This window comes from Poeciliopsis prolifica, unplaced genomic scaffold, assembly GCF_027474105.1.
Source record: "Poeciliopsis prolifica strain line A6 unplaced genomic scaffold, Auburn_PproV2 SCAFFOLD016, whole genome shotgun sequence".
NCBI classification, from domain to species: domain Eukaryota; kingdom Metazoa; phylum Chordata; class Actinopteri; order Cyprinodontiformes; family Poeciliidae; genus Poeciliopsis; species Poeciliopsis prolifica.
In genome coordinates this window covers 4,517,372-4,545,094 of record NW_026562391.1, presented here as the reverse complement: position 1 = coordinate 4,545,094, position 27,723 = coordinate 4,517,372, and the positions used below count along the sequence as shown (strand labels likewise).

The window sequence follows — 27,723 nt, the reverse complement described above, 5'->3', positions numbered from 1 at the left end:
AAATTGATTAAAGCAAAATCTGTAGTGACAAGTTCTCCTTAAATATTTCTCAGCTGCCTCTTCATCAGAGGAAAATTCTTCAAAAACCAGCAGTAAACATTAGGAGGCAGCAGAAATGATTGGCTTCATTTGATGCAACATTTGTTTCATTGGTCGTAAAGTCCATTAAAAGGGTTCTGCAAACAGGTCGTTCAAAAATATCCTCAAAAGTGATAAAAATTCTCTGACTTTGTGGTGTGTCATTTTCATTTGAATATTGTTGGATACCGCAATAAAGTCTAGTTTCATGGCGGGTGTGCCGTTTTTTTTTTGTTGTTGTTTTTTTTTTTTTGTGGATAAAGTTGCAATTTAGCACGCCCACCACCAGGTGTCGCAATGTGAGAGAGAAACGAGAATCCCAACCTCATTTTTTTTTCTTTGAGAGCGACTGAAATTTCATACATGTCTCACTGTGCGGAAGTGGAGCTTCTGTTTACAAACCAGCAGCAAACCTTGGCGAATCAGCGAGAACAAAAAACACATCGCCGTAGATTGAATGCGCCATGAAGCCGCAGCCGTCCGGGGCGCAAAGGCGAGCGTTTGCGCCTTCGCTGTGCGGATCCGAAGCCGTGCGGTCGATTCAGGAGGAGCTCGTCGCTGCGATACACGGAGCTCTGGACGTGGCCGTGGAGATGGCGGTGCGGGAGGTGCGGACGCTCGTGAGTCAGGCGACGAGCGACATGTACGTGGAGCTGCGGGGGGAGAACGAGTCGCTGAAAGAGAAGCTGCGGCGGGCGGAAGAGCTGCTGGCTGAATGCGAGCGGCTTGAGCATCATGACGGCGGCGTTGTGCGGAGAAGCGAGGCGCCCCACCCAACTTCCTGCGGTCTAAACGCGGATGCTGCAGCAGAAGGCACGGAGGTCAGGAGTGAGCCTGCAGGTCATGGCTGCCCTGGCCCGGTTGTCCGAGGTGAATACATGAACAGACGTGAGGAGCTGCTAGCTAATGTCTCCTCGGAACAAGGAAAGGATCGTATCAAAGGTGGGGCAGCATGTCTGTGTGCACATGGGTGTTGGGTTTCATTTACACCACAGTGCTGACAGTATTTGTTTACTCTCTCACACGAACAATGTGTGTGTGAGGTAGAAAGCTTTCTATAATGTTTAGGGGAACCAATGACCATTCTAAGAAATGCTCATTTGTGAGGTCAAACGCTGATGTTGGACCACACGGCTTGGTTTGCGGTATTCTTTCTAATCCAGTGGTGTTTTATTGAGTAGACTCTCCTTTGTGTACTGGTGCACGGTCGTGTTTAAACGGGAAGGAGTCGTTCCTAAAATGTTCCGCAAAACGCAGATGCGAATAAACAAACAAACAAAAAATCTATGCACTTTTCTTTTGCGTTACACTCAATGTCATAGCAATAAAAAAATCTGTTTAACATTTTTCTAATTTTTACAATTTGCTTTAATTTTTTTTTCATAGATCCCACTCAGATGGCGTCTCAGATGATTGCATTGAAAAACAAAGGTGCAATAGCATGTCGAACCCCACGAGCTCCAGAGTCTGTGCCACCTCTCAGCACTGCCATCAAATCTACAACGGAGCAAGTTATCGTAAAGCAGGAACGACTGGAAGAGCAAAGGAGTGGGGCGTCCTGCTGTCTGGAATTAATTAAAGAGGAAAACTTGAGCACGGAGGGCTTCGGGTGGCCACCAGAGGAGACGCATATTCAGAGTCAAGATCCAGAGACACGTCTTGTCCGTGCAAGGGTGGATCAAGGTAAGAGGCAAACCAGATGAGCTCAAAGTTGAAGAAATGTGAAGAAGAATTTCCATTTAAGGTTTTAAATGTTTGGTCTATCGGTCAACAAGAGACATTTTGCCCTCTCTGTTCAGTTAAAAACTTCACTCTTTCATGTTAAAACAAGAAAAAAAAAGAATATATTTGTGACAAACAAAAGATTGTAAACCTTATGTCTTTACCTGATTTATTTTCATTCCCTCAGCTTGTCCTCCAGACATGAGCAGCAGCCTCCCACCAGCCTCCGATCTTCAGTCCGTGTGCCCAGAGTTTCCAAACATCTTCCACCTGGCAGAACAAGCTTCCGTATCACAAGTTCCTCCGCAGGTGCACAGATTCCACGTCGAAGCAGGCCGCAGCGTCTCCACCGTTCCCACGTGCAAGTTCTGCGGTCAGACTTTCCCCCTGCCCAGCCTGCTGCGGCGACACTACGGCCAGTGCCGCCAGCGGCTCCAGCAGCGCTGTCTGCCGCCCGTGGCGGGGGGCGCGCGAACCAGGCTGCAGCTGTACCCCCCGGGCTGCAGCCCCTTCCGCTGTACCGTGTGCAGCCGAGAGTTCAACCGCCTGGAGAACCTGAAGACCCACCTGCGCATCCACACCGGAGAGAGGCCGTACACCTGCTCCGTGTGCCTCAAGTGTTTCCGCCACTCGGGAGCGCTCACCCGGCATTTCCGCATCCACACCGGGGAGAAGCCGTACGTCTGCGGGCAGTGCGGGAAGTCGTTCAGAAACTGCGGTGGGCTCAAATTCCACCAGCGCTCTCACAGCAATCACCAGCAGTAGATTAAGAGACTGTTGACTTCTTTAATGCATTAAGTTATAAGTATATTTGTCTGAGCGCTGAGGAAAGCGCTCCGCCGCAGCCAATTGCAGCCCTCCACCCTCTCTGCACCCCCGCCCTCCACTCACCCTGGTGGAGGGCGGGGTGAGTGGTCTGCAGTCTTCCCCAGCATTAATTTTGGCTACAATTGTCAAATTTTAATGATTGATTTTAGAAAAAAACTATTAATTAGCTGTAAGTCAAAATCTGTAAAGAGTCAATACAATACGCTAATGTCATGTTTTGAAAAGAAACAATTAGGGTTTCAATTGCATTTTTGATTTATTGAAATGCTCTGATGCTTTAAGGGTAAATATTTTTATAAGTGGTTTTTTACAGGGTCCTCTTTTCAAATGTTGCCTTGACAAAGTGTTTTCACAAATTAGCCTTTTTAATTACGGGATGGAGCTATATTGTCTGAGTCGGCATTTAATAAAACCTTCAAACAGTGGAATGTATTTAACTTATATTAATAGCGGTATGCAGGTATGGTGTATTGTGCTGACAATGGTTGTGCATAATGACATTTCATGTTTTTCGTGGGGCCTTCTGGTTTCAAAGTGCTGTTTCTTGTCATTCTATTTTTAGTATTTAAATAAATTCATTGTATGAGCCAGTTTGAGCTGGTATTGTTGACTTGTGTGCTTATTTCTACCAGTAGAGGGCGACAAAAGAACATTTCTCCCTTTCAACCAATGCTGGGTAATCACAAAATAATTAACGCCAACATACAAATACATTCGGAACTTCAGTTTGATTGCAAAGTAATTGCTTTGCTTATCCAGCCAAAACATTCCCAAAAACTTGGCATTTAATTTCTGACAATAACCCAAATTATCATTTTAGAAATAAGGAAGCAATTTAATATTTTATCAGCCACCTGCCATCACTATTCAGTCAGGCGGGTCATGCTTAAGAAAACATCACAACTCTTGCAAAATGTGACACCTCTCCAAACTGAAACTTATATTAATTAGACAATCATGCACTGTCAGAAACTTCCTGCCTGTTGGTGTAACTGATGTTTGCTTTGAAGATAAGACCATAGTGCGGCTTCTTTTTGTTCTTTCTCTGCAACAAATGACAAAGTTCTCTACTCATTTCCCATCTTGGCTAATACTCAACTGATAAGAGCTAAAAAAAAATAAACACAACTTCCTTTTTAAACAACTGTATACACTTCCTCTGTTTCGGAACATTGCACAACAAGAGTAGCATTCAGCACTCCTCCCTCTTCTTCACTGTGGCTTCTAACAACTTGAACAAATGAAACGGGCCTGAACTAAACTTATGAAAACCTTGCAACCTTTTGAGACAATCGCAGCAATCAGACAGTTGATTGCTATGATCAAACAGAATCATAGCAATCTGTTTGCTATGACATATTTGCTACGATAATGACCCGGCCACAGGTATTAACTCCTAGAGGGCAAATTGCTCCAAACTTTTCAGGTTTGAAGGGAATGTTTCAGACACTCCCAACAAATATGCATTGGGATTTGTAGATGGCCAGTTCAGAATTGTCCAATGTTTGGCTCTCATCCAGTGTTGGGAGCTTTTAGCTGTGTGTTGGATCTTTATGCTACTGTAGGGGTTTTCAATTGTATTTTGAGGATAAACAAATCTGACACTTTGCAGCATTTAAGCTTCTAGAATAGCCTTGACCTTGAAAAGTAAGCTGTAAATGCCATGTCCACGCCAGAAAGCCAGCCAGCACAAGTGAACGCTACCAGTTCAGACGACAAAATGAGTGTTAAGCTGGAAGTTTATCATTATTTCTATGTAACTTGCCACACATAATTTACCCAAATATTGATTTGTGAGGCTGTGTGTCTGTGTGTGTGTTGGTGGGTTCAATCTAGGTACAGCTAACTTTCCTGGCAGATTTAGATGTGACAATAATAATGTCTTATTGAACCAACATTTTTCTTTTCTGAAATAACTTATGAATGAAAATAAAATCTATCTATCTATCTATCTATCTATCTATCTATCTATCTATCTATCTATCTATCTATCTATCTATCTATCTATCTATCTATCTATCTATCTATCTATCTATCTATCTATCTATCTATCTATCTATCTATCTATCTATCTATCTATCTATCTATCTATCTATCTATCTATCTATCTATCTATCTATCTATCTATCTATCTATCTATCTATTGAAATTGATCATGTAGCTCTGTGATCGACTCTTCTGTACTGATCAGCCCGGTTTCTGCTATCGACTATTCATCCTGGATTAGAATGGGAAGCGAACGTTCTCTGGACAACACCGAGCTAACAAAGATAGCCGCTTCCATTAAGTAACCAAACACCGGCGGTCTCGGTCGTCTTCTCCCCTCTGTGGTCATTTTGACGAGCCAGGCAGTTCGGACGGACATGTCTGCAGTCGTGGTACCGGAGCTGGTCCAGTTTGGCGGCTCGTCCTCCGTCCCCGGTCTCATGATGTCGGTGGGTTTCGTTAGTTTCGCCTGAGCTCCTCTCTCTTCTCCTCTCGCAGTTGCTGCTGCTGTTGCTGCTCCTGGACTCTCTCTGCTCCCGGTGAGTTATCGTCTGCTCCTGCCTCATGTTTTAAGTTGTACGAAACGTGAAATGCTCCCAGAGACGCGCTGTTACGCGATGTTGCGTGCTGTCCATTCAGAGTTCAGTCTCGGGCCACAGCAGCTGCTAGCATCAATTGTTTGAGCCGCCTGCTCGTTCTGTTGTGACTCGCTCTCTGCGGGGAGTCTTCGTGTTTTAAAAGGAGACGGCCGCTCCAGCAGGTTTTTAAAGGCTACACTGGCTCTGTTTGTCATGTTCATTGCTTTTCAAAGCGCTTGTGTCCCTTCACCTTTTCAGACCTTTTGTCACGTTTCTTGATTGTGATCGATCAGAGCTGCGTAGTGAATATGTTAAAATTTAGATTTTTGACAAATATTAAGTCAGCAAAGTGTGACCTGCTTTTGTTTGTTCCTTTCTGCAAAATCAGCCTCAAGTTGTAGGTAATTTTTTTTGTATATATATATATATATCAGCTTTGAACATCTGACCTTTTGTTTTGGTCATTCTTTAAAAGAATAACTCTAATCTTACCACAGATTCTCTCTTGGAAGTCTCTCAGACTTTGACTAGGTCATTCTAGCTTATGCTTTGATCCTAATTATTCAATTTTTACCTCTGGCTAAATGCTGCCTGAAGACTGAAAGCCTCAGTCTGAAATCTTTTGTAGCAAAACCTTTGATGTTTTAAGACATTATTTTAATTTTTGGTTATAATAAATTGCCACTCTTATTATTGTTAATTTATATATATATTTACAACAATCCGCAATAAATACCCATTAGTCATCACTGTTTTACTGTCCGAGGTGCATTCTCAGACGACTCTTTGGATGCATAATTTAGTAGGCTATAATATTTCACCAACTGCTCATCAGATGGACTATGGGCAGTAGAAACCCACACAGGAACGATGCTTGCCAAAAATATATTTGGCCATTGGATGAACTTTCTCTGTTTTTTTTATGCTCATAACTGGTTTAAATCTCGGTAACACAGAGGCGAGAGCTCAGGGTGAGCAGATAGGGCAAGATTTTAAAATGATACTCCATCACACTCTAAACTGTTGCAATACTCAACAACCAAGAAATAACTGGAACATTGATCAACATATTTTATGCATAATTTTTTGGTGATTTTGATGATGGTTTTTGACATCTTATGTTTACTGCTGTTTCGTATTTGGTTACCGTGTTATGTTTTCAAGCTGTAGATCACTTTGAACAGCCTTGTTGTTGAACTCAACCACATTGAGCTTTTGAAATGCTTTCTTTTCATTAAAGAGAAACTGCTTTAGGAAGCAACTTTTTATGACTGGGTGACTTTTGCACCATGTCAGGTTTCTTGTTTCATTGATTGCATCCGTCCTGATTGTCATTTTTTTTTCCTACTCACTGCCCAGAGATGGCAATGCACAGCACTGGAGAGGCTCCAGGGGAACGGGGAGAGTTGGTGCACTCGTTATCTAAAGAGACGCCAGGCTCTCCGGACGCCTCAGAGTTGGGGAGTCCTCGCTGCCCACCGAACTTTGACCTCCTAAACATGGTGGTGTCCTACAAGAGAATGGCTCTGTTCCTAGAACCGGTTGTGGACGCAGTGGAGCTCATTCGCTATCTGCTCGGGTATGTACGGGTGCTTATGTCTCGAGTGAGCATGTTGTTGTAATTCTTCCTTTTTGTTCCCAAAGACCTCTAATTATATTTATTGTTTTATACGTTTTCTCCATTGCTCAGATGGAAGATGCCGATGTGCTCTCTTCTTGTGTGTGTATTCTTTAATGTCTTCTTTTGCACAATTACTGAAGGTATGATGACATAAATAGTGATCGTAAATGGTTGCTGCGCATTTTAATAATTGATAAAACAGTTTCCTGTTTTTCGTTTCTCTCCTCTGGTGTCAGCTGGCTGGTTCACAGTGAGCGTGGTGGCGGTTTCGGCGCCTGCTGCCCTGGGTTACCTGCAGGACAGGTGTGGGAGCAGAGCGTCAGAAGCAGAGCTCCAGAAGAGGCGATACCACGCTGTGCATCGTAGAGACCTGCAGACAGTGAATCTCACCAAACAGGAGGCCATGCTGGAAATCAAAGACCTGTAAGATACAAAGTGCTGGTTTACAGTCAATGACAGTGTAACCTTCAGCTTATAGATTTAATAAGTATTCATTTACCAAAAGCAAGTCCCAGTCCAATACAACATCAAAGTTAACAAAAGCAAAGCAATTAATATGGTTAAACCCCCCCAAAGATGACATTTTATCTATATTAGATGACCTCATTAGTATTGTGACTTTTGACCCCCTGAACTCCCTCACCAGTGACGTTCTATAACGTTGCTCTCTTCCGTTTCTCTCGACTGCAGCAGATATTTTGTCCCAGTTGGACTTTCTGCATCAAATCCACTCCAGCAGTGGCTTAACTGGGTTGGAAAAACTACTCCAGTGTTTCGAGAAGGCAAAACCTGAAATGCTGAAAAGTTTTCTTGTTGGGTAGTTTGCTAAAAGGCTAAGCTAATACTAGCTTTTTGTCTCAATATTTTGATATGACTCATTGTTTAGCAGCACATTTCTCTTCAGGTTCTGTTAATCCTGTGGCAAAACTTACTGAAAACCCTGGTTTCATGTGGCATAAACTTATTGTTTCGCTTTGGACATCATAATGTTTTAATAAGTACAGTTTCAGCTGCTTTCTGTACAGCTCTCCTGCACACGATGGGATGTTGCACAGGCGCAAAGAGAGCTGCAGGAACCACTACAGTTTCACTGGGGAGTTTTATTGTGAAGTGTGAAAATATTTTTTCATTGTTTGTGTGAAACCCATAGTCATTTAGACAAGAAAGAGGTCGGTTAGATGTAGCGTTGTGATATCTTAAGTAAATATCGGATAGATTTAATGCTGTGGAAGTTTAGACAAAATATGCACCTGCGCATGTGTAACATTCGTGCATCAAACAACTTTCATCTGAAGCCTGTCTGCGCTCCGAAGGTTCTTTTACTAGAAACACTACTTCACACAATGACCTTGCATATTTTTGCCACGACTCTCATTTACATCTAATCCAGTTGTAATTGCTTCTTTTAATAGCAGTTTACATTTTTATTTCTGTCTGTGTTCACTGTCCCCAACAGGTTAAAGCACCTGGATGAAATGTTGTCCTCTGCTTGTCAGTCAGCAGAAGCTATTTATAAGGTCTTATACTGGGATGATCATGCCACATCATCAAGGTGTGTGAGTGCACTGACACCTACACACAAATACATGTACACTGCATGTGATTCAGCCGTTTGTCTTCAGCAGACTGAACCCTGGAATCGTCAATATTGAAATGGTACCCTAATTGTAATGTACTACACATCTAGCCCTTCATGGGAGATTTGTACCAGAGTTTGGAATTTATTTATTGTTTTTGTAAGAAATAAAATGGCCATTCCTTTTCTGTGTCCCATGCTCTAAGCTTTTCTTATATATAATCTTACTTGCGTACAAATTTACTTATGTGTGAACTTAAATAATTAACTTACTTGCGTTCAAACGTATGACAAACTTATGTATGGACTTTCTTATGAATGAAGTTACTTGGCTAATGGCCTTACTTCTTTACAAACTTAATTACTTTCTAAATTTATTCCCCCACAAACTTACCTATGAACACACAAACTCACTTCTTTACAAACTTACTTCTTTTCTAACTCATTTCCGAACATCCAAATTACTTCAAAACAAAATTTGCAGTGTATTCAAAATGAATAATTGTATTTAAACGTTAAGGTTAGGTCAGAATTGGCTGAATGCTGAGTCGGAGGTCAAAACTGTTGCCTGATTCTTCCATTGTTCCTCCTTCCAGGTTTTATGGTGCAATGCTAATAGTGGTGTGTCTCCTGTACGTCGCTCCTTTGGGCTGGGTGCTTGCCGGGCTTAACAGTATTGTCTTCCTGTGGAACAGAGACTTCTACAGAGGTTGGTTCATTCACACACGTTCCACAGTAACTCTTGGGATGGTTTTGATTTTTTTTTTGTTTTATGTTTCATTGATGTGTGTTTTCAGTTTTGTTGGACCTCAGGAACCTGTTTCACTTGGGTCAGACGCAGACCTTAGAGGGGTTGAGTGAGGAGCAGGAACCTGCCAACACGGCGGACCAGACTCCAACCCCAACCAGCCTGGAGGCGAGTTAACAGAAAAATGTGACAATTTCAGTTTTACAATAAAACCAGCTACAACTGTAAGCTTCTTATTCTGTACTGAACTCATCGTATTCAATGTAGTGCAAATCCATAGATTGACATAGATGGTAACTTCTCACCCATGTTGATTTTTTTTTTCTGATATTAAATGAATGGACAGGGCTTCAGATTAGTCTAGAGACAATAAGGCAACAGACAACACAAAGCGTCACTGTTGACATTAATTTGTGTGGTAATTTTTAAATGTATCTATAGTGATCTCCGTTTAATTTATTTTTTAACAGGACCTCTCTCCTGGCAGCATAGAAGAAGCAGAGGAGGCTGAACCAGATGACGAGTTTAAAGATGCAATCGAGGTAAAAACAAACCTCACGTTGATATTTGAAGATCCAATTCCCTTTCCTGCTGAGTGTGTAATCCCACGGTCTGTCATGACCTGAGGAAAGAATTTGCCTCCACAATCCCATTTTCAGATAATCCCCAGACACAGAACTGAACATTTCTGGCTGCAGTTAAAGAGACATCCAAGCACTTAGAGAAACATAATCAGTCAGGTAGGCACACAGTTTACATGCTGCACACAGTTTACATGCTGCACAGTGAGGACATGTTGTTTCTTTCTAGTATAATTTTAACCTTAGATTTTAATCTTGCTTCATTAAAATGAAGCAAAAGACAAACAGTTGAACAAGACGTTAATAAAGTTACAGTAAGGTTACGTAAACAAATGAATGAACCGTGTTTAATACAGCTTCACCTCAATTTTTATGTTTTAAATTTATATGCACACATATACACACATACATATAAAAATATGTATGTGTGTAATACTGCTTCTATTTTTGAATATCTCTGTAAAATAGCTTTGGATGGGCCAACCTTCGTCGCTGTTCCTGTGATTTATCCACATGTTTGACAAAAGGCGTCACGTTTCATGTTTGCACAAGCCCTAACTAACCTTGTTGTCTTTACAGTCTTGTGACACAAATTCAACCCCTGCATCAGGTGTTAAATATTAGACTTTTAGGGTCCGATAGTATTTATTGATTTATTTGACTTGCTTTGAAATTTGACCTGCTGAACAGGACGGAGCATTGGTTTGCTATCAGTCACTGGCTTAATTGATTGGTGCATCAGCAATGCACGCCTGTGACGGATGTGGCTCAGACAATGTAAGGATAACAGAAATTGTTGTGTTAAAGCAAATACAACAATCCCAGTTTTATTACATTCAACATTCTGGAGTATTTTCTTCATTTTCCAAAACACATTTTGAAAATAGTCTCCATTTACCGCTCGTTGTTTTGGAAATGAAAAGCTCTGATGATCCCTCCTGTTTCCCCCTCATGCTGTTCTTTTGACTCAGGAAAGTTCAGTTGCTCTGCAGGTGAGTTTTCCCCACTTTTGAAATTCCTCCACAGGCAAAACTTCATGTGTCGTGTGTGACCTTGTGTGACCTTGTGTGGTGGTTGGTTCTGCCTTCACAGCATGGCTGTGTTGTCTCAAGTTGTTCTCATGTGTTGTTCTGTTTCCTAACAAGGAAACCCCTTTGCTCTTATTGGTAAGTGGATTCCATCCATCCATGAGGCACATTAGTGAAATCAGCTTTTCTTCTCCATCCAGTTTATGAAAACATCCTCATTAAGGATTTTCAGTGTCATTATGCTTTTGTAACTGAAAGCAGATTATGGGATGTTTTATTCAGATTCCTGTTCCCTCTATGTACAGGCATCTGTACGTAGATGCCTGTATATATGCATACATATATACATGCATGAGTCTATGCATCACAAAACATTTTAGGGATGCACTGATGTGTAAATCTAGGCCAAAATTAACATTGCTGTCATGGCCGATAACTGATATTGACCAATATTATTAAGAACATTTTGCTTTTGACACTATGAAAAACATTGCTACTCTACTTCCCTTAAACACTCTCCCATCAATGTCACAGTCAAATGCCCAAGCAAACGCCACCCGTTATTAACGACAGCCACTTTTTATTTATTGGACTGATACCAATATTTTATAAATCGACTAAAAACAGCCAATAACAATTTAAATGCCGATTGTGCATCCCTAACATGGTTATATTTATTTTTGAGAACCTGACATGGCTTCTTGCTCTGTTTCAGTCATCTATGCTGACCTGCTGATGGACGACAATTTATTTTTTTTACAGTTGTGTCAAAAGAACAGCAGTCATCACTTCAATCAAAATAAGCATTTTTGTAGATCTTAAAATGCAACATGAGAAATAATCTACTATTAGGTGTAGTAGAGTAAACCTCAAAGGATCCAGCAGTCATTACAATGCAGCTGACAATGTAATGCTGCAGCTATCAGAAGAAGCTAGTGTTATGTCAGGCAATTGGCAAAAAGTTTTGTTGTTGCATAACCTAAGAACCAATCTATTGGTCTAGAAGAAACATTTTATGATCTGGTGAAAGCATGGTTGTTTATTGGATCTTGGGTTGTAGATAGGTGATCAGATGATCTTCTAACACTGATGTTAAGCCTCAGTGCAGGTGAAACGTCCTATAAAAACTAATGTTGGTCAGTGCCATAGTAAATTTCCTTAAGTTGTGTGTTTCAACAAGATAACAAGTCCAAACACTCCAGTAAAGGGATCAGCATCCTGAACAATGTTAGCATTACTATGGGATCAGACTATACCAATACCTTAATTTAACATAAAATTTATAGGCCCAAAAATATTGATTCCCTTCATGACTTTGAGCTCATTCTAAGACTGATGCATGTGCTGTGTGTATTTGCACTGTAAATGCATGGATTCTTAGGTTTAATTATTACATTTGTGGTCTTACTAGCTAAACTGACGCTGCTAAATTTTTGAAGCAAGCGTTTTTTTGTTGTTTTTTTTTTGGCTGAATTTAATCTGGAACGAGTACATTTTATAAATTATGATAAATTTTTTTTTTCTTTTTTCATCTTCCGAAGGAGGATGACGACGGACCTCCTGGCGCTCCTGAATATGACACGGTTTCTGAGAACGGCTTCTTGAGTCGAAATGAACCGATCCGCAGCAAGGTGTCCAAACTGACGGAGAGACTCCGGAAACGCTACCCTGCCACCAGCATGGGTCAGTCTGGTCTGACTCCTCTTTTGGACCCTTTTTTTTTGCCCACTTTTAGACCTCCTTGATGGGGAAGAAAAACCTTAAAGTGCATCAACTTTTCATTTTTCTCTCTTTATCTCCAAAGGCAACTGTTCCAGCTGCAATGCCGTCTTCTCAGTATTGAAGAAGAGGGTGAGACCCAAATTTTCCTTTTAAATGTTTTAGCTTTTACATCAGTATCAATTCTAACTCAATCATTTCCGTGGCTCCAAATTGAACTAATGTGTCTTTATGTTGCAGAGAAACTGCAGCAACTGTGGCAACAGCTTCTGCTCCCGATGCTGTTCCTACAAGGTGCCGCGGTCCTTCATGGGGGCAACAGGTGGGAATACATAATAATAAGATTAATACACACAGTCATGTTTGCATTAATTGCATTAATTTCAAGGAGTTAAATGTTCTTAACGTGGCGGTTTAAAAAACGGGTTTGCCAGTTTCTACACAAGTAAGAACTTGTGTAGAAGTTATCACTTCTACACAAGTTCTACAGAAGCATGTATGTTTATTGTACCTGGAACAACAGGTTTTTTAAAACAGTTTGTTCTTAAACTTGTTGTCCCAGGTTTAGAATAACATGTGACAACAACAAAAAAAAAAACTTAAAATTGAGCAAAGGTCTTAAATTTAATCCTGGCTGGATTTTTGAATTTAGTTTTTCTTTTTGGGGACTTTTCTGTTTGGAAAAGTTGTTGGTAATTTAGCACCAATTAGCTGGATGGCATGATTTGGTTCTGGCTGGCTCCTGCTGCCAACCTATAGGAGGCTAGATGCAGAAAAATGTTTAAGCTTGGCACTATGGGGGTTAAAGCTGTAGAAAGTGACTAAGCTAAAGGGGGGTTCGCTTCGATTGCTGCACTTGATTGTAATGCAGCCAGTTCCCCCAACCATGCCTAACATTTGTACTATTTTGTTCTGTATTAAAAAAAGCTACTGCGACTTTGAGGTGCATTTCTGTTCCAAACAACCTGAATCAAATGGCAGACTTCAGAAGTCTGGCAATAAGTCATTCATTTGATCCAGGTTAGAGCCTGTATGTATGTAAAAGTTGCAGGACAATGGGTTTGGAAGACCACTTCATGCGAGTTGATTCCAGTTGCCGTTTGTTTTTCCTGCTGCGTCTCATCTTCTGCTTCCTGTTTCTGTTTCAGCTCCAGAGGCGCAGAGAGAGACCGTGTTTGTGTGTGCTGCCTGTTTTGCCATTCTCAAGTTACAATGAGACGGCAAACTGATTTTCGTCTCCTGAGTCCTTCACTGAAACCCAAACCTACATGCTTCGGTTGTGTAGTAAAGGCTCGTACACGCTGTCCAGACAACTTCCCACGTGGAACTCTGGGACCCTCCTGCCTTTACCAGCTGCCATCCCTCTGTAAACCTCTCATGTGGCTTGTGGGATTGCTCCTGTAGTGTGTTTTTAGATGTTTCCTGCTAAATCTGTCAGTAATTGCGGTCGGACTTCACGAGTCTTTAAGGGTCGACACAGATCATTATGGGTTCTCCATCAAAGGAACCTACATTCATACTTCTCTCTAAGCTGAGAGACGTATAAATGCCAAAACCGGACAGGATGGATACCTCGGTATAGGTTTTTAATCTGCTTTACGTTTCCTGTCCTCTGGGGCAGATGAGTCATACTGAGAGGATTTTTCTATAAGAACAAAGTGAAGGGTGTTTTGCAAATGTGAGAGGCTTTCGGATGAACTCCCAAAGTGGACAAAACTGGAGTCGGTGCGTTCAAATTAATGATGGGTTAAAGTTCTGCGTCGGGCTTTGGCCAGCTAACGTGGAGATTGCATAGCTTTGCCTCGGTTATCATATTTTGTCGGCTTATCTGAACTGACGGGGGTAAATTCATCCCTTCACATTTAGAAGAAACGCCCAGTTGTGTTTCAGACGTGGTCCTGCTGCTGGTTTACTGCCTGTGACCTGAGGAAACTCACATGGAGTCAGCAAAATTTGAAGTGGAGGCGGAGGGGAAAAAAGCACAACGTTTAGCAGAACAAAGACTTTTACAAAAATAACTATCGACTTGCTGCCTCCTTCTGGTTTTATTGCTTCCGTGTGGGTAAATGCGCTTGTCGACGTGCCACAGCAGCATAGAAATCTCCAGACTCCTGAAGCTTCTCTTCGAACCAAACGGACTCTGGTCTAACCGGATGAAAGTCCCAGAATCCACCTGAAACATCCACCACAGCCTCACTCTGTCTTGCAAGCAGGACTTGACTTGAAGAACTGACGTTGTGTCGCGGTGAAGAGTCGATTTTTAATCAGACACAGATGATTGTAACTGTTTGCTTTGCTTTTATGGTAATTATATACATACACTGTTATTGTTGTTCTATATCTAATATATTTAATTTAAAACTCCAGAAAGTGCAGATTTTTATTTGAACAGCTTGTTTTTCTAAATAAATCTCTGGTCATTTTTTTTTTTAAGGTTTGTTTATGATATTGTAATAAACACAGAAAATGTAAACGATCAACTCTTGAGTAGAAGGTCAGGGTTGGTTTTTCTTCTTCATTAAAACGTTAACATTAATTCGAAAACAGTTGTAACCGCATCTTAACACTTGATGTACAATTTCTTATAACATTCCTCCCAGTTTTTAGCACAAGAATTAAACTTTATTTTGAATTTTATTACTCAGAGTTCTTTTCTTTCCTTAAAAGCAGTATACACACATATTATCAGTTTCTCTTTTTGATGCTCCTTGGCCTAATTTTGGCAGGTTGTATTTTTACATAACTTTGAAAAGCTTGAGTTCAATCTTTAAAGGCAGTTTGTCTTTTAACTGAGCTATAATGTCAGTACTAAGCAGTGGTGTAAATGCTTATGGTTTCCATAAATGTTCCTGCTTCTATAAACACTTTTGTTATGTCGTAAAATAGGTCCCATGTCTTTAATTGTTGATATGACTGAAATAGTTTGATGTAAAATTGCATCTAGGTTCAGTTCCTGTTGTGGACAGATGGGATCATCTGTTGTCAAGCGTGCTCTGCTCTGGTCTGTCCTGGTGAAGAAAGACGTAAGAGTAAATGAAAAGCTCTCTTTATCAGGGTGTTTGCATCCTTAAAGTCTTAAATCTTACTAGCTAAGTCTTAAATGTCTAAAAATTAAGGCCTTAAGTGGTGGCATCTCCTCCCGGTGGGATCTTTTCATCTGCATCCATCAGATTAAAATGTTCTTGTTGGAGCAGTGTTTCCCAATTCCAGTCCCCGGGGATCGTTGCCCTACATGTTTTAGGTGTTTCCCTTACGCCCTACAGAAGTTGATTATTTCAAGGCTTTTGAAATACTTGGTGGTGGGCAGAGGATGTAATCATCTGTGTGGAGTGTTCTGGAAAAGATGCATCTACATCATGCTGGGCAGTGGTTCCTGAGAGCATAAAACTGCCTTCCACATTTCACCCCTACCAAGGAACATTATTCAGACTCTGAATTAACTGAGAACATCGAAATCAGAGCATCACTAGAACATTTTATACATATGAATGTTTAAAAAAAAGAAAGCCCCAAAATTGACCCAATAATCCCTGAAAATTCCTATTTTGCAGCGATAAAAACAGCAGAAATCCTCAGCCGCACCCTTTTCAACTGTCTAACTCTGACTCCGCCCCTTCCTACTTAGCCCCGCCCCCCGCGTTAAGCCCCGCCCTTGGTCCTCCGCGTCCCACTAAAGCGATTCCAGCTCCTGTCGGGATTCCTCCCCGCGTTCACGGATGGCAACATGGCGACAGAGGTAAGACGAAGCGAAGCTCCGTGTTCTGTTGCTCTCCCGGCCGGGGAGCGAGGCTCCGTTGTAGCCATTTGTCCGTAGAAATGAGCCCAAACAGACGCTGCGGGTCCGCCGGTGCGGTTGACGCGGCCGGTGGGGGGCGTCGGGTCTGCGCGCGCGGTCAAACTGATCTAACCGCACTTCCCCTCATTCTGGACCTGCCCTACATTGCCGCACTCAGAGCCGCGGAGCCCTCGTTTCTACTCGAAACGACAAGGATTGTTTGCGTGGTGAGGGGCTGCGTGACGTGGGTGGGCAGGTTTATGAGAAACTTAACCGGTCGCCCCCCCCTCTACCCCCTACATGTTAAGCTGTTTTGGTGAAAGCAGCTCTATTTTCCTCCACTGTTGTTCCCTCTTAATCCGGCCACAGGCCGCTGTCTGCCTGCTCTCTGTCCTGAAACACGCAGGGAAGGCGTTCAGCACCACGGACAGAAGCCACGCCACGCAGACCTTCAGCCGCCACTGCTTGCGAGGTCCGCCTCGTCTCGTTTCGACCTGTTTGCGAGGTGTGGTGAAGTGTTGCACCTCACCTCTACAGTCCCAGATTGATTGATCGATCGATCGATCGAGAGCCGCGTCCCACCAGATCAGAGCTTCTGTCTGCACACACAGGAGCTTGATGAGCTGCACACGGGGACAGAGCTTGTCCAGGCGCGCTGAACCTCACTTGACGTCTCGCTTTCTGTCCCAACTCAGTTCCACAACCTGCAGGAGTTGAGGCACAGCGCGTCTCTTGCCAACAAGGTTTTCATCCAGAGGGACTACAGCGAAGGGACCACATGCAGGTTTCAGACCAAGTTCCCGTCGGAGCTGGAGAGCAGGGTGAGGAGAGGATTTTCTGGCCGGTGTTGTTGTTTTAGAGGGATCCATGAACGGGTGGACAGACACTTGTGGACCACCCTGCTAAAAAGAAAAACAAACGTTTGAAAAGTCCACATATTATTATCATTATTTTGAGAAAACCTACTTTTAATTAGAGTACCTTTACGCAAATGAAGAAAGAAAGTCACGTTATGAAATGTTTGCTTTGACAACAGAGTCGCTCATAGCTTATATTAGCTGCGTTTTTTGTCCAGATTCTGCAATTACTCACTTTCATTGATCATTGTTTAAATTTGGACGTTTTGCAGTTAATTCCATGTTTTAGGATGAGGAAGGATTTGGAAGAAGAAAAAAAAAGCCCAAAGCATCACAACTAGTTTGTACCTAAAATGATTCAAACCTCCATTTCAAGTTAAGGTTACTGGCAAAATTCAAACTTGTTCACACACAGCAGACTTCTGTGTTAGAGCACACGTTTACAAATCTGTCCCGGTCTCATGCACACATGATGTAGCAACTTCATTAAAGGCATCCAGAGTGCAGAAGATAAAACATAGTAAAAAAAAAACCAAACTGGACTGTAGCATTGTGTTGCTTGTTAGAAATAAGTCGAGAGAATAGCCCAAAGAGTTTAGAGACAGTTGCACTGCGAAAGCAATGGAATGGGACACAAAGAGGCAGCAAAGGTTACGAAATGTCCCTAGAGTTAAGCCTGGAGTCATAGTTTAAAGTTAAAGGGACCGTGGGACAGTCTGCCCAGAAAGACGACACGATCAACTGATGCCACTAGATTTCTGAGAACACAGGAGGTGAAAAACGTTCTGGCGACTGAAAAATGGCAGCAGGCGCTGAAGCAAGGCCGCAAATGACTGCATGTCTCACTCACATGTCTTCCGATGTTTCTCACCCTTCTTTAAATAACGGCGGGTCATGATGTGTCTGCAGATTGAACTGACTCTGTTTGAGGAGACTGTGAAGACACTGAACAACTTCTATGCAGAAGCAGAAAAGATCGGAGGCCAGTCGTACCTGGAGGGCTGTCTGGCGTGTGCCACGGCTTACCTCGTCTTCCTCTGCATGGAGACTCGCTACGAGAAGGTCAGATTTTTTTTAGGTGAACGCATTCTAAAGGTTTAGATTAACCAGACATAAAGCCCAAACAGGTTCTTACCCCTTCCTTGTACAATCTATTTGTCAGGTGTTGAAGAAAATAGCAAAGTACATTCAGGAGCAGAACGAGAAGATCTATGCTCCCAGAGGTCTGCTTATCACTGATCCCATCGAAAGGGGGATGCGTGTTGTATCCTTGCTTGCAAGTGTGCCTGGATGTCCATTAGTTTGGAGTGGGCACTCGTGAGGTGGCAATAAATCTCAGTGTTGTATGAAGTGCACTATTCAGCATCTAAAGTCAGCCGAACTGCTTGTTATTGCTATTAAGGCTACTGTTAAGGTCGCCTGAAATTGCATCTGTGAAGACGCAATTTGTTTCTTTTTTCTTCTGCATCCCTGCATGTAGGTGACAGAAATGTTCTTTTAGTTTCTCAAAAGTACGTTGGAGATTCTCAGAATCCTTCAGAATCCACTGTCTGCATGGAAGTAAAAACCTTAGGTTGAAATACTCCGTTCATTACTCTGGTCATTTTATAGCAAAAGTGTTGTGAAAAAGAACTGATCCTTGTGGAACTCCCTTATGTAGGGAGAACTTACATAAACAAACAATCCACAAATTGCTGGTTTACAAAATTATGTAAGATGTTCAATTAACATCCAGTGAGAAATTGAATGAAAGTCTTTAAAGGGACTTAAATGTCTAAAAATACAGAAATGTGTCCACAAGAGATTTTGCTGCATCTTTGACGAGCATCCAAGCAACAAATGTCAAGCTGTGTCACACTTCTTTGGCCCCTAACTACGTCCCCCAGATCGAGATATCCATCTACGAAGACCGGGGTTCCAGCGGCTCCAGCTCCAGCAGCAGTTCGGTGTCTGGCAGCACCGCTCGATGACCGGGCGCAGAGCTCTCCCTGCAGGAAAACCTAGGACAATAACAGCACTCACGTTCCAACAGCCTTCACATCACATTCACGTTCACGCCGAGCGCTCACCAGCCTCCACGGCGATGTTTGTCACCTTGACCTGTCATCACACAGTTGCTCCACAGTAGTCAAAACACGCACTTTAGCCGCCTCAAAGATGTGAACAGGTAACATTCACCTCAGACAGGACTCACCCACTCAGTGTAACGGCAAGAAATCAAGATAAAGCAAGTGCCCCAACAAGGTACAAATGCTTTTTTTTTTTTTGCACCACTTGATATGACACCAATGCAGTTTGCTGGCTAAAGAAAACCACATTTATTCTTGATTGCGTTTCATGAACCAGTTTAGACCAATTCCTTATGCAAAAACCAGATTTGTTGTAGCATTGGAACCAACCTGGGGGGACCCCTATTGGTTTTCAGAGACGATACTGTACCTTTAACGTTAGACGAAATGTGACCACATTTACTCAATGGGACCGATCGGTCACCTTCCTGTTCGTTTAAGAACTATCCTTTATGGTCTATGAATGGGATCTGTTGTCTACATATACAGATACATTTTCACCATCTTTTCTTTCTGCTCTCAAAACAAAACAAAAAGAAAGAAAGAAATAAAGAGTGAAAGGAAGAAGGAAAGGAAGAAGGGAAGAAAGAAAAAGGTGCCAAGCCAAGTAAAACCATAAACTTCACTAAACCTTTATACCTCAACTAACATCCAGTAGGTACACAACAAAGCCCAGATCCCTCACCAATTAGAAGGCTTCAAATCAACCCTTCACATCAGAGGGTTTTTTTTTTTACGTCAGGTTTTCTGTTACTCAGCTTGACTCCAGAGGTAGCTGCAGTCAGTGTGACGCCACCGTAAAGTTCACTTGCCAAAAGCTCAGTAAACCAGGGTCGAGCATTTCTTCCTGTTTTACCTCCGATGTTTTCCACACTGCCTGAAAGCAGATGAATGTCAACCCACTTTAGTGTACCATGTAGCAGATCTTCTGTATTTTTCACTCTTTACGCCTGCGTTTTCTTTGGTGGACATGGAAAAACATGAGATCTACCCTGTTCCGTTTCAGCGGGAGAGGCAGACTCTTCCGAAGTGTAGATTATGCAAGGGCTCACTGTGAGTTATGTCTGGTTGTGAGGAGAGAAAGAACAGGTCAAAACGTCTTCCTGAATATTACTGTCATTTTAAAAATACACCTGCCCATCCTTGATTCAAACTTCCAAAGAACCGTAACTGCCAAAAAGAAAAAAAACCCAAGAGGCTCATAAATGTGAATGTCACTTTTATTTTTGTGTTTTCAGAAAGTACAAGTTTTCATACTGCTTGTTTACTACATGTGGCATAAAGGTCAAACCAAAAGGTGTCAAATAAACTGTTTCATCACGGCTTTTGTTGTTGGTCTTGTCATTCATCTGTATTTTAATTGCGTCTTTATTTGTCAAATCATAAGTCAAGCAGCTTCTGGATAAGTTTTGATAAGATGCTTATTACAAGTTTTGCAGGGCTTTCATTTGAGTAGCGTTGGTTTTTCTCTTTCAAAGTTGCGTGATTTAATGATGTCTGTTTTGAAAAAAAAAAAAAGTTCAGTGCAAGTAAAAATACAACTAATTAAATTTGAATACCCTCAAGACTTTGTCCTATTTGTAGATTTAGAATTTGTCTTTTCAGCTTCTTCAAAAATGCTTGATGGAATTTCATACCAAAGTCTGCTTCCAAGTAAAAGTCACTAGATGTTTAAATTCCCCCTTTCACTATTCAGTTAAAATAAAAGCAAAAAGTATAATCGGTAAAAGATGAATGCATCAAGTTATAGCCAGTATCTTCCATATTTAAAACACTAACTTGTCCTTCATTATTCTGAAAAATAACATTTTTGCAAGTGAAATATTTGCCTTTGAATTTAGTATGGTAAAAAAACACATGACAAAATATTCAGTGCTATAGAGTCAATGTCGAAAAAAGTCTGAATTAAAGGTTAGTTAATAAGCCAATCATATTTAAGCAAGAGAAACGTGAAGGGTGCTGCAGCGGCCTCTTGTGGATCAAAATGAACATGACATTTAAAATATTAGCATCAGTATTCAAAGGGTAAGATTTTGTTGTTGCTGTTACTAATCTGCTGTAAGGTCAGAAAATCAGTCTTGTGTTATTCAGTCAACCTTTATTGCAGACACAAGAAAGGTTCTTAAAACTGGAGACAAAACAGACACATATTAAAAGAACAATAAGATAAAAGGTTCTGAAAAAAAACAAACAAAAAAAAAACTGTATTTGATGTTCTTTGATGAGTCACAAATGCTGATTCCACAATCTCGAGGAAAATCTCATAATCTTATTCAGCGGCCAGAAAAAAAAAAGTTTCCAATTCAAAGTAAATTCGAACACAACAGATTTATGTTGCTTTTTTTTTTAAACTAAAATATCTGGCCCTTCAGTGTTTTCCCCTCGTCGTCTTTGACTCTCTGTCCATCAGTAGGTGCAAAAACAACTCGACCTACTTTAGCCTTACAATCACATTTTATGAGCCATAGGAAATACATCAACCATTATTAACCAATACTGTTATTTTTCCCTCTTCATCTCATCCGTCTTGCATTAATCAGGTGAAAAAACACGTTCATAATGAGTAGATTAGTGACAAATGTAAATGAGTTATTAGTTAGCTATATTGATCTGTTGATGAGCATCTTTAAATATTTATTTGCCCTCAACGCATGCTTTGATACTTTAAACTTGTGGCAACGTTCGCTGTGTGCATTTCTGTCCCCCGCCACTTGTTACACACCGCCAAAAACCTTCAGGAAAAAACACGTCACAGTTTCCGCATGCAGTCGTTTCAGCCGAAACAAATCGGCGACGCGTGGGCAGCAGGATGCCAAAGACTGTGAGCCCTTTCAGATGCTCTTTGGTGCCGGCGTGCGGAGCTTGATGAAAACCATGTTGTCAGTTCGCTGCAGACAACTCTCACCTCAGATCTGCCAGCGCAAACAGCGCCGTGGCGGACAAGAGTGAAAATGTGTCACGACGGGACGCTCGAGAGGAGGCCACTGAAGAACGGAGGCCATAGCGAAAAGGTGCCAACGCTGCATGGACGGAGAGACAGCAGAGAACAAAAAAAAAAACAACAGAAAAAACACAATGAAAGGGTGACACACCAATATGGAATGGAGACAAAGGTCTAAAAAGTGGACAAAGTAACTGAATTTTCTGACAAAAGAGCTACATTCACACTGGCTTTGTTTTCTTCTCTTCTCGGCTAAAAACCTAACGTGCTAAATGTTTAAGTTTTTGTTTTCAGCTGCTACCAAAGTACAATGAATGCTAAAGGTACTTAAAGCCCTGCCACACTTTCCAGATTGTTTTTATCCAAAATTTTTGGAAAACATTTTCTATTTCACTTCTAACCATTCGGTTGTCTGTTGTGTTGAGCAACTGCGTAAAATACTTGGAAGTTTGGGGTTGTAGTCAGACAAAGAGGGAAGGTTTAAGGGATGTGAAGAGTTTTTCAAGGCTTTGCAAGAGAAGAAAGCTGAAGCAAAAAAAAAAAAAACAAAACAGACTGCAATTCCACAAAATGACAATCTGACCCAACGTAGTGAAATAAAGCACTTTATTTAACAACTTTTTAGTGCAGTAAAAATAAGAAGTTAGTGAAAATAAAGAGAAATTAAAACAATGAAACTACTCATAGAGTAAGAAAACAAGATGGCCTTTTCAAAAGCACAGATCCACAGGGAAAGGATTCAAAGGCAGACTCTCTGTGGGAGGTCACAGAAACCCTTTAATGGTTTTTCATGAAATTTTCCTCAAATACCTGCTGAACAAAACAAAAACGTAGAATGTAAAGTAAAAATAACACAAATTAATATCTAAAAATATTTTCAGTATTTTGGTGTTCATTCGACTTACCTTCACAACGCCCATTCCTGACGGTGAAGCCGTTCCCACACTGAAGAACGAAGAAAAACGTCACAGTCAAGACAGAATGGATTTTTTCTCATTCTGTTCTATTAAGGCGGTTTTATGTAGACGAATTAAAGGGGAAACGACCGAGACGCGTCGGTTAAATTCACTTACAGGAGAGCTGCGCTCGTTCACAAGTCATGCCGTGCGTCGGCGCTGTGTACCTGCGTGTCGCTGGCGAGAACAGACGCGCCTCCGTTCCTGGGGTAGGCGACTTCCACCACAGAGTTCCTTTCTCCAGCCTCCAGAGCCCGAGTCATGGTGGTGCCGTCTGGCCAGGAGACCTCCAGGACTTTCGCCTCGTCTGTTCCTGGAAGTTACATGTGTTTAAAAAAAAAGTTATAAAAACAAGACGGGGGGGGGGAACAGCAGCTCAAAACAAGCTTCTAGTTCTGCTTCTGGCAGTTTGCATTTTGTCATAAGAAACTCAATGTTTGGCCTTTAATTTCTTATTTTAAGAGAAGCTGAAGTTTTAGCTGTCATTAAGCCTCAATCATAAAAATAAACAGAAGTGCATGTTTTAAATACAGTTACTTAAGTACAGAATAAATGTATGTAGTTCTGCACCTACATTAATTAAACCAACATATTTACTAAGATACTGTATTTCGTTTTCACAATTATTCAATTGAGATCTTCCCAGTCAACATCTACAGTAGCATGCTGATGTATTGTACCTAATCCAAAGTGGGCGACAGGCTCCATCTCACACAGGTACCCTGAGCCTCCGTCGATGATGCGTGTGAGAGACCCACTCTGAGCGGTGAAGACCGTAACCTTGGCACCACGAGCAAACGCCCCAAACTGGGTACGAGGAATGACCCGCAGCCAATTGTTGGACGCTCCCTGACGGCGAGGACAATCGTTTGTCAGCCCCACGTTGAGCCGCTTCGGGCCAGAAATGAACAAACGTGCAGTGAGACACACACCTGTTTGACCTTAAAGACTGAGATTGGCTGCTGGGCGCTCTCCCCATGAGCCAGCAGCAGATCCAGCTGTCCGTCCCCGTCCAGGTCCGTCACAGTTCCACCTGTCAAACACACAGACTCCCTTTGTTTTTTATTATTGCATTGACCTGATCCAGCATGTGGCTGCAGCTTATCTCATGTATTGCTCAGAAACGATAAAAATCTGAAACCGACCCGTTCCTCGCCCCTGCGGCTCTGCAGCGTCTCCCACTAAAAGCTCATGGATCGAAGGGTCTGCATTAACTCTTCTTGACACCCTGCAGATGATCAAAAACGGCTAAAAACAACCCATTTAAAAGAAAATACATATAACGCCTCAGTTTACCTCTGAGTTGCTAAATGAGTATGATTATACATTGTATTTCTGAAAATCTTGCAATGTAACCTGAACAGTCTGTTTGGTGCGTATCCTCTGTAGGCAATGTTGTTGAAGAACACCTCCAGCTCCTTGTCATTATCGAAGTCGGCAGCGATGACGGTGCGGATCGGGGACGGAGAAGCAAAATCTGTACTGGCAATGTTCTGTCCCCCAAAAATATAGAAAGTCTCAACTTTATAGAAGCCAAGATCTTGACGATTTTTTCCAAACGTTGTCCCCTTTTTTTTTTTTTTTTGCTTACGCGGAACTTGAAGTCGCTGGTCTGAAGGTAGAGTCTGTGTGGGCCATTCCAGTTGCCGTAGACGATGTCTGTCTTTCCGTCACCGTTGAAGTCAGCCAGAGCTACTCCCCTGCCATGCTGGGCCCGGTCCTCCACACCTTTACTCAGGGAAACAACAAAATTGAAGAATATTGGCCTTTTTTTTTTTTTTTTTTTGAATGTGGAAAAGGTTGAAATGTGAAAACAAAAGCTGAAAAGCAGAAAATGCGGGAAATATTGCTTTATACCCATTATGTTAAATTTCATTTTCTTCCCTTTCGAGTTCTTTCTTACCCGCCTGTTGGGCCATGTCCACAAAAGTCCCATCTCCGTTGTTCTTGAACAGGAAGTTGGCACCGTTCTCATTGTCGCAGAACACGTCGGACCTCATGTGATTGAGGATTGGGCCAACGACCACACCGCGACCACCTGAAGAGTGCGGAGTGAAGCTTTCAGCTCTGGTTAGGATCTCTTTATAAGAAGTGGCATGCTCCAGCTTTGCAGTTTCCTCTCTGACCTGTGAGCTTGTTGACTCCGGCCTGAGCAGCGACGTCGGACAGGGCAATGACGCCGTTGGACACGTCACTGGCGCTCTCGTCCATTTCTAAGAGGGCGTGTGGACCGACCCTTCCTTGGGCGTAGTTCGCCACGTAAATGGAGTACCGACCTGTTCCCTGGAAAACACCATCAGGTTGAGTGGAACTTTTTAAAAAAAAAATAGAAAACAACAACAACTTAAAAACCACAGGGAATCCCTGAGCAAAAGACCTTTCTGTCGACACAAGCAACTGAACGTCCAGCCATTTGATTGGCGACTCCCCGGCGGACGTTGAGTTCGTCGCTGAGCAGATCTTCATAGCGACCGTTGCGAAACTTGAAAAGCTTGTCTGAATACGTAGCCCGTCCTGCAGAGACAGACACTGAGTAAATCTATTTGCAGAAAATTTGCATTGCTGAGTGTTTCTGTGTTCAGGAAGTTTACCAGAGTAGGCGTTGTTGGTGTTGAGGAAATAGATCTCTTCACGTCCGTCTCCGTCCACATCGCAGGCGGTCACTCCAATTGCATTTCCTGCCCTGTCCCTAAGTGCATAGTATGGGGAGTCTCTGTTGTCCAGGGCGATGTTTACCAGCTTATTTTGGGTGCTGTTGTACTTCAGCACCAGATTCGGACCGTTGTATCTGAGAGAGAGAGAGAACATATCAGGTGTTTGTTGTACTTGAGTGTCACTATCCCATCACCGCACCCATCTCTGCAAATATCACCACATACCCGGCGACCACCACTTCTAGGTCTCCATCACCGTCCACGTCCGTCACAGCCATGCCGTAGTTGAGCTGTGTGGGGTTGTGCACGCTGTCAGGTGGCAGCATGGTCTGTGTTACGACCCGGAACATGGGCTCAGAGTTCTGGCCCTCGGACCGATGCCACGCCGCGAGCAGGAGGAGCAGCACTCCTGAACGCAACATCACTAAAACCTGATAGAAAGAAGGAAGCCGGTTAATGCAGCTCAGTTTAAAATGAGTGATTCTATTGATTCATTATTAAACATGTTACATTATGCTGGATTTGATTAACTGTCAAACAGTATTATTTTAGCAGTGTGAGATTAACAGAATAGAGATGCATCCACATTCCTTGAGCTTCTCCACATTTTGTCATCCATGCATTGTCTTGTGATTTTAAGCAATAAATTCAAGCAAAAAAAAAAGTACAAATTATGAAATTGATAGATATTATAAGTTTACACTACTTTCTGCAGCTTTGCATTCATGATTTCTTTTAGTTGTTCCATCATCTATTCAATTGTATTATTGCTTTATTTAGTCATGATAAAGTTGTGCATTTCTGTCCAAGCCCTTTTTGCTCCAGCCTATAAACCCCTTCACAAAATCCTTTAGAAGTCAGCTTAATGTTCCTCTCTTACCGCCTCAGTGAATGGAGATGCACAAATGTAATCCCCCTGCAGTGAGCCGTATGTTCACGACTCAGTGTTTCATCAACTGTGTTCAGCGCTGTGCACCTTACACAACTGCAACGTTTCACGTTTATGAAACATCTTGTGTAACGTCTGCGAGTCTGACCAATCACAGAGCATCTTTCTGAAGGGAAGATATGTTGGTCCAATGGGTGTCCCGCATTCTTGTGGGCGCGACGTTGAGACCCCCTGGGTACGTTCCTTAACAGTCAGCCGGTAGGCGAGTCGTTTGAAAGCGATGAGAAAGCGGAGTGAGTGGATGGGTTTGACACAGGGCTGCCCAAAGTCGGTTCTGGAGGGCCGGCAGCCGGCATGTTTTAGTTCTCTCTCTGGTTTTACGCATCTGGATCAAATGATGGCCTGAGAAGCACGCTGACATGCTGAAGAAGTTGTTGGTACCACCAAAAACCAGAGACACTGAGAGCGTGTCAGAAACTGCTGATTCACTATGGTTTTTATACAGTGACAAACCTTTCTCTGGAGGAAATGTTATAATCTAACACTTTATACCAGATTAAAATGTGTGAACACAGCACCGTTGAACACCTTTAGGTATAGCACTAATACCAGTCGGTTCAATCTGAGTTTCATTCACCTTGGACAATGTGATGAAGAATGAAACATATATGGCCAGAGATTAGGTTCTGGCTATAATCAAGTCTGTATTAAATATCCTGCAAATTCACTATTTTTAATTTTAATTATTTTTTTTTATCTTGGTCAACAAAGAAAATCAATCAATCAAGAATATTGATTATTGATTGATTGATCAAGAATAAACCCGTAAGAATATTTGAGTGAAAAACAAACAAACAAACAAACAAACAGTAAAGGTGCATCCAGGTTATTTATCTACATTGATATAATGCGCAAACCACCACTCCAGTTTCCTCAGCGGGCCCAAAAAAAATGGCGCGCACCCAATAAAATTCGTTTGACTTGTAATTTATATAAAGACACATATTTGTTTGTCTTTTGTCACCACAGCAGAAACACCGGCCTATTAAAATAGACCGTGTTTTTCTGACTTTCCATCTGGGCATGCGTCAGCGCTGCTCGCGGTTGTAAGGTCGGT

The 27,723-nt window shown here is 42.0% G+C and overlaps 4 protein-coding genes across 6 annotated transcripts; 3 read left to right on the top strand and 1 right to left on the bottom strand.

Moving 5' to 3' along the window:
* The first annotated feature begins 330 nt into the window (after positions 1–330).
* si:ch211-284e13.5 (uncharacterized protein LOC793850 homolog) lies at positions 331–3,224 on the top strand. The gene is made up of 3 exons (XM_055040793.1): positions 331–1,020; positions 1,465–1,761; positions 1,988–3,224. The coding sequence occupies exons 1-3, from the start codon at positions 543–545 to the stop codon at positions 2,563–2,565; spliced, it is 1,353 nt and encodes a 450-aa protein (XP_054896768.1). The 5' UTR covers positions 331–542; the 3' UTR covers positions 2,566–3,224.
* Positions 3,225–4,852: 1,628 nt separating this feature from the next.
* On the top strand, positions 4,853–15,102 carry zfyve27 (zinc finger, FYVE domain containing 27). Of its 2 annotated transcripts, XM_055041556.1 has the most exons (13): positions 4,853–5,153; positions 6,552–6,771; positions 6,883–6,953; positions 7,050–7,236; positions 8,270–8,365; positions 8,986–9,098; positions 9,187–9,305; positions 9,608–9,679; positions 10,690–10,710; positions 12,288–12,429; positions 12,551–12,597; positions 12,706–12,787; positions 13,614–15,102. In XM_055041556.1, exons 2-13 carry the CDS (start codon positions 6,554–6,556, stop codon positions 13,679–13,681), a joined length of 1,236 nt encoding a protein of 411 aa, XP_054897531.1. In that variant the 5' UTR covers positions 4,853–5,153; positions 6,552–6,553; the 3' UTR covers positions 13,682–15,102. The 2 variants fall into 2 exon arrangements, with proteins under 2 accessions (XP_054897531.1, XP_054897532.1); XM_055041557.1 differs by lacking the exon at positions 10,690–10,710.
* Positions 15,103–16,109: 1,007 nt separating this feature from the next.
* Positions 16,110–20,489, top strand: golga7ba (golgin A7 family, member Ba). The gene is made up of 5 exons (XM_055041339.1): positions 16,110–16,201; positions 16,936–17,061; positions 18,007–18,159; positions 18,260–18,361; positions 18,984–20,489. Exons 1-5 carry the CDS (start codon positions 16,190–16,192, stop codon positions 19,065–19,067), a joined length of 477 nt encoding a protein of 158 aa, XP_054897314.1. The 5' UTR covers positions 16,110–16,189; the 3' UTR covers positions 19,068–20,489.
* A 2,207-nt stretch (positions 20,490–22,696) lies between these two features.
* Positions 22,697–26,722, bottom strand: crtac1a (cartilage acidic protein 1a). 2 transcript variants are annotated; one of them, XM_055041337.1, is made up of 14 exons: positions 26,598–26,722; positions 25,943–26,148; positions 25,655–25,851; positions 25,441–25,577; positions 25,190–25,346; positions 24,967–25,101; positions 24,655–24,791; positions 24,420–24,556; positions 24,209–24,291; positions 23,996–24,096; positions 23,744–23,912; positions 23,231–23,376; positions 23,013–23,052; positions 22,697–22,920 (listed from the first exon to the last, which is right to left on the bottom strand). In XM_055041337.1, the coding sequence occupies exons 2-14, from the start codon at positions 26,137–26,139 to the stop codon at positions 22,910–22,912; spliced, it is 1,647 nt and encodes a 548-aa protein (XP_054897312.1). In that variant the 5' UTR covers positions 26,140–26,148; positions 26,598–26,722; the 3' UTR covers positions 22,697–22,909. The 2 variants fall into 2 exon arrangements, with proteins under 2 accessions (XP_054897312.1, XP_054897313.1); XM_055041338.1 differs by having other exon boundaries at positions 22,697–22,917.
* Positions 26,723–27,723: the final 1,001 nt, after the last annotated feature.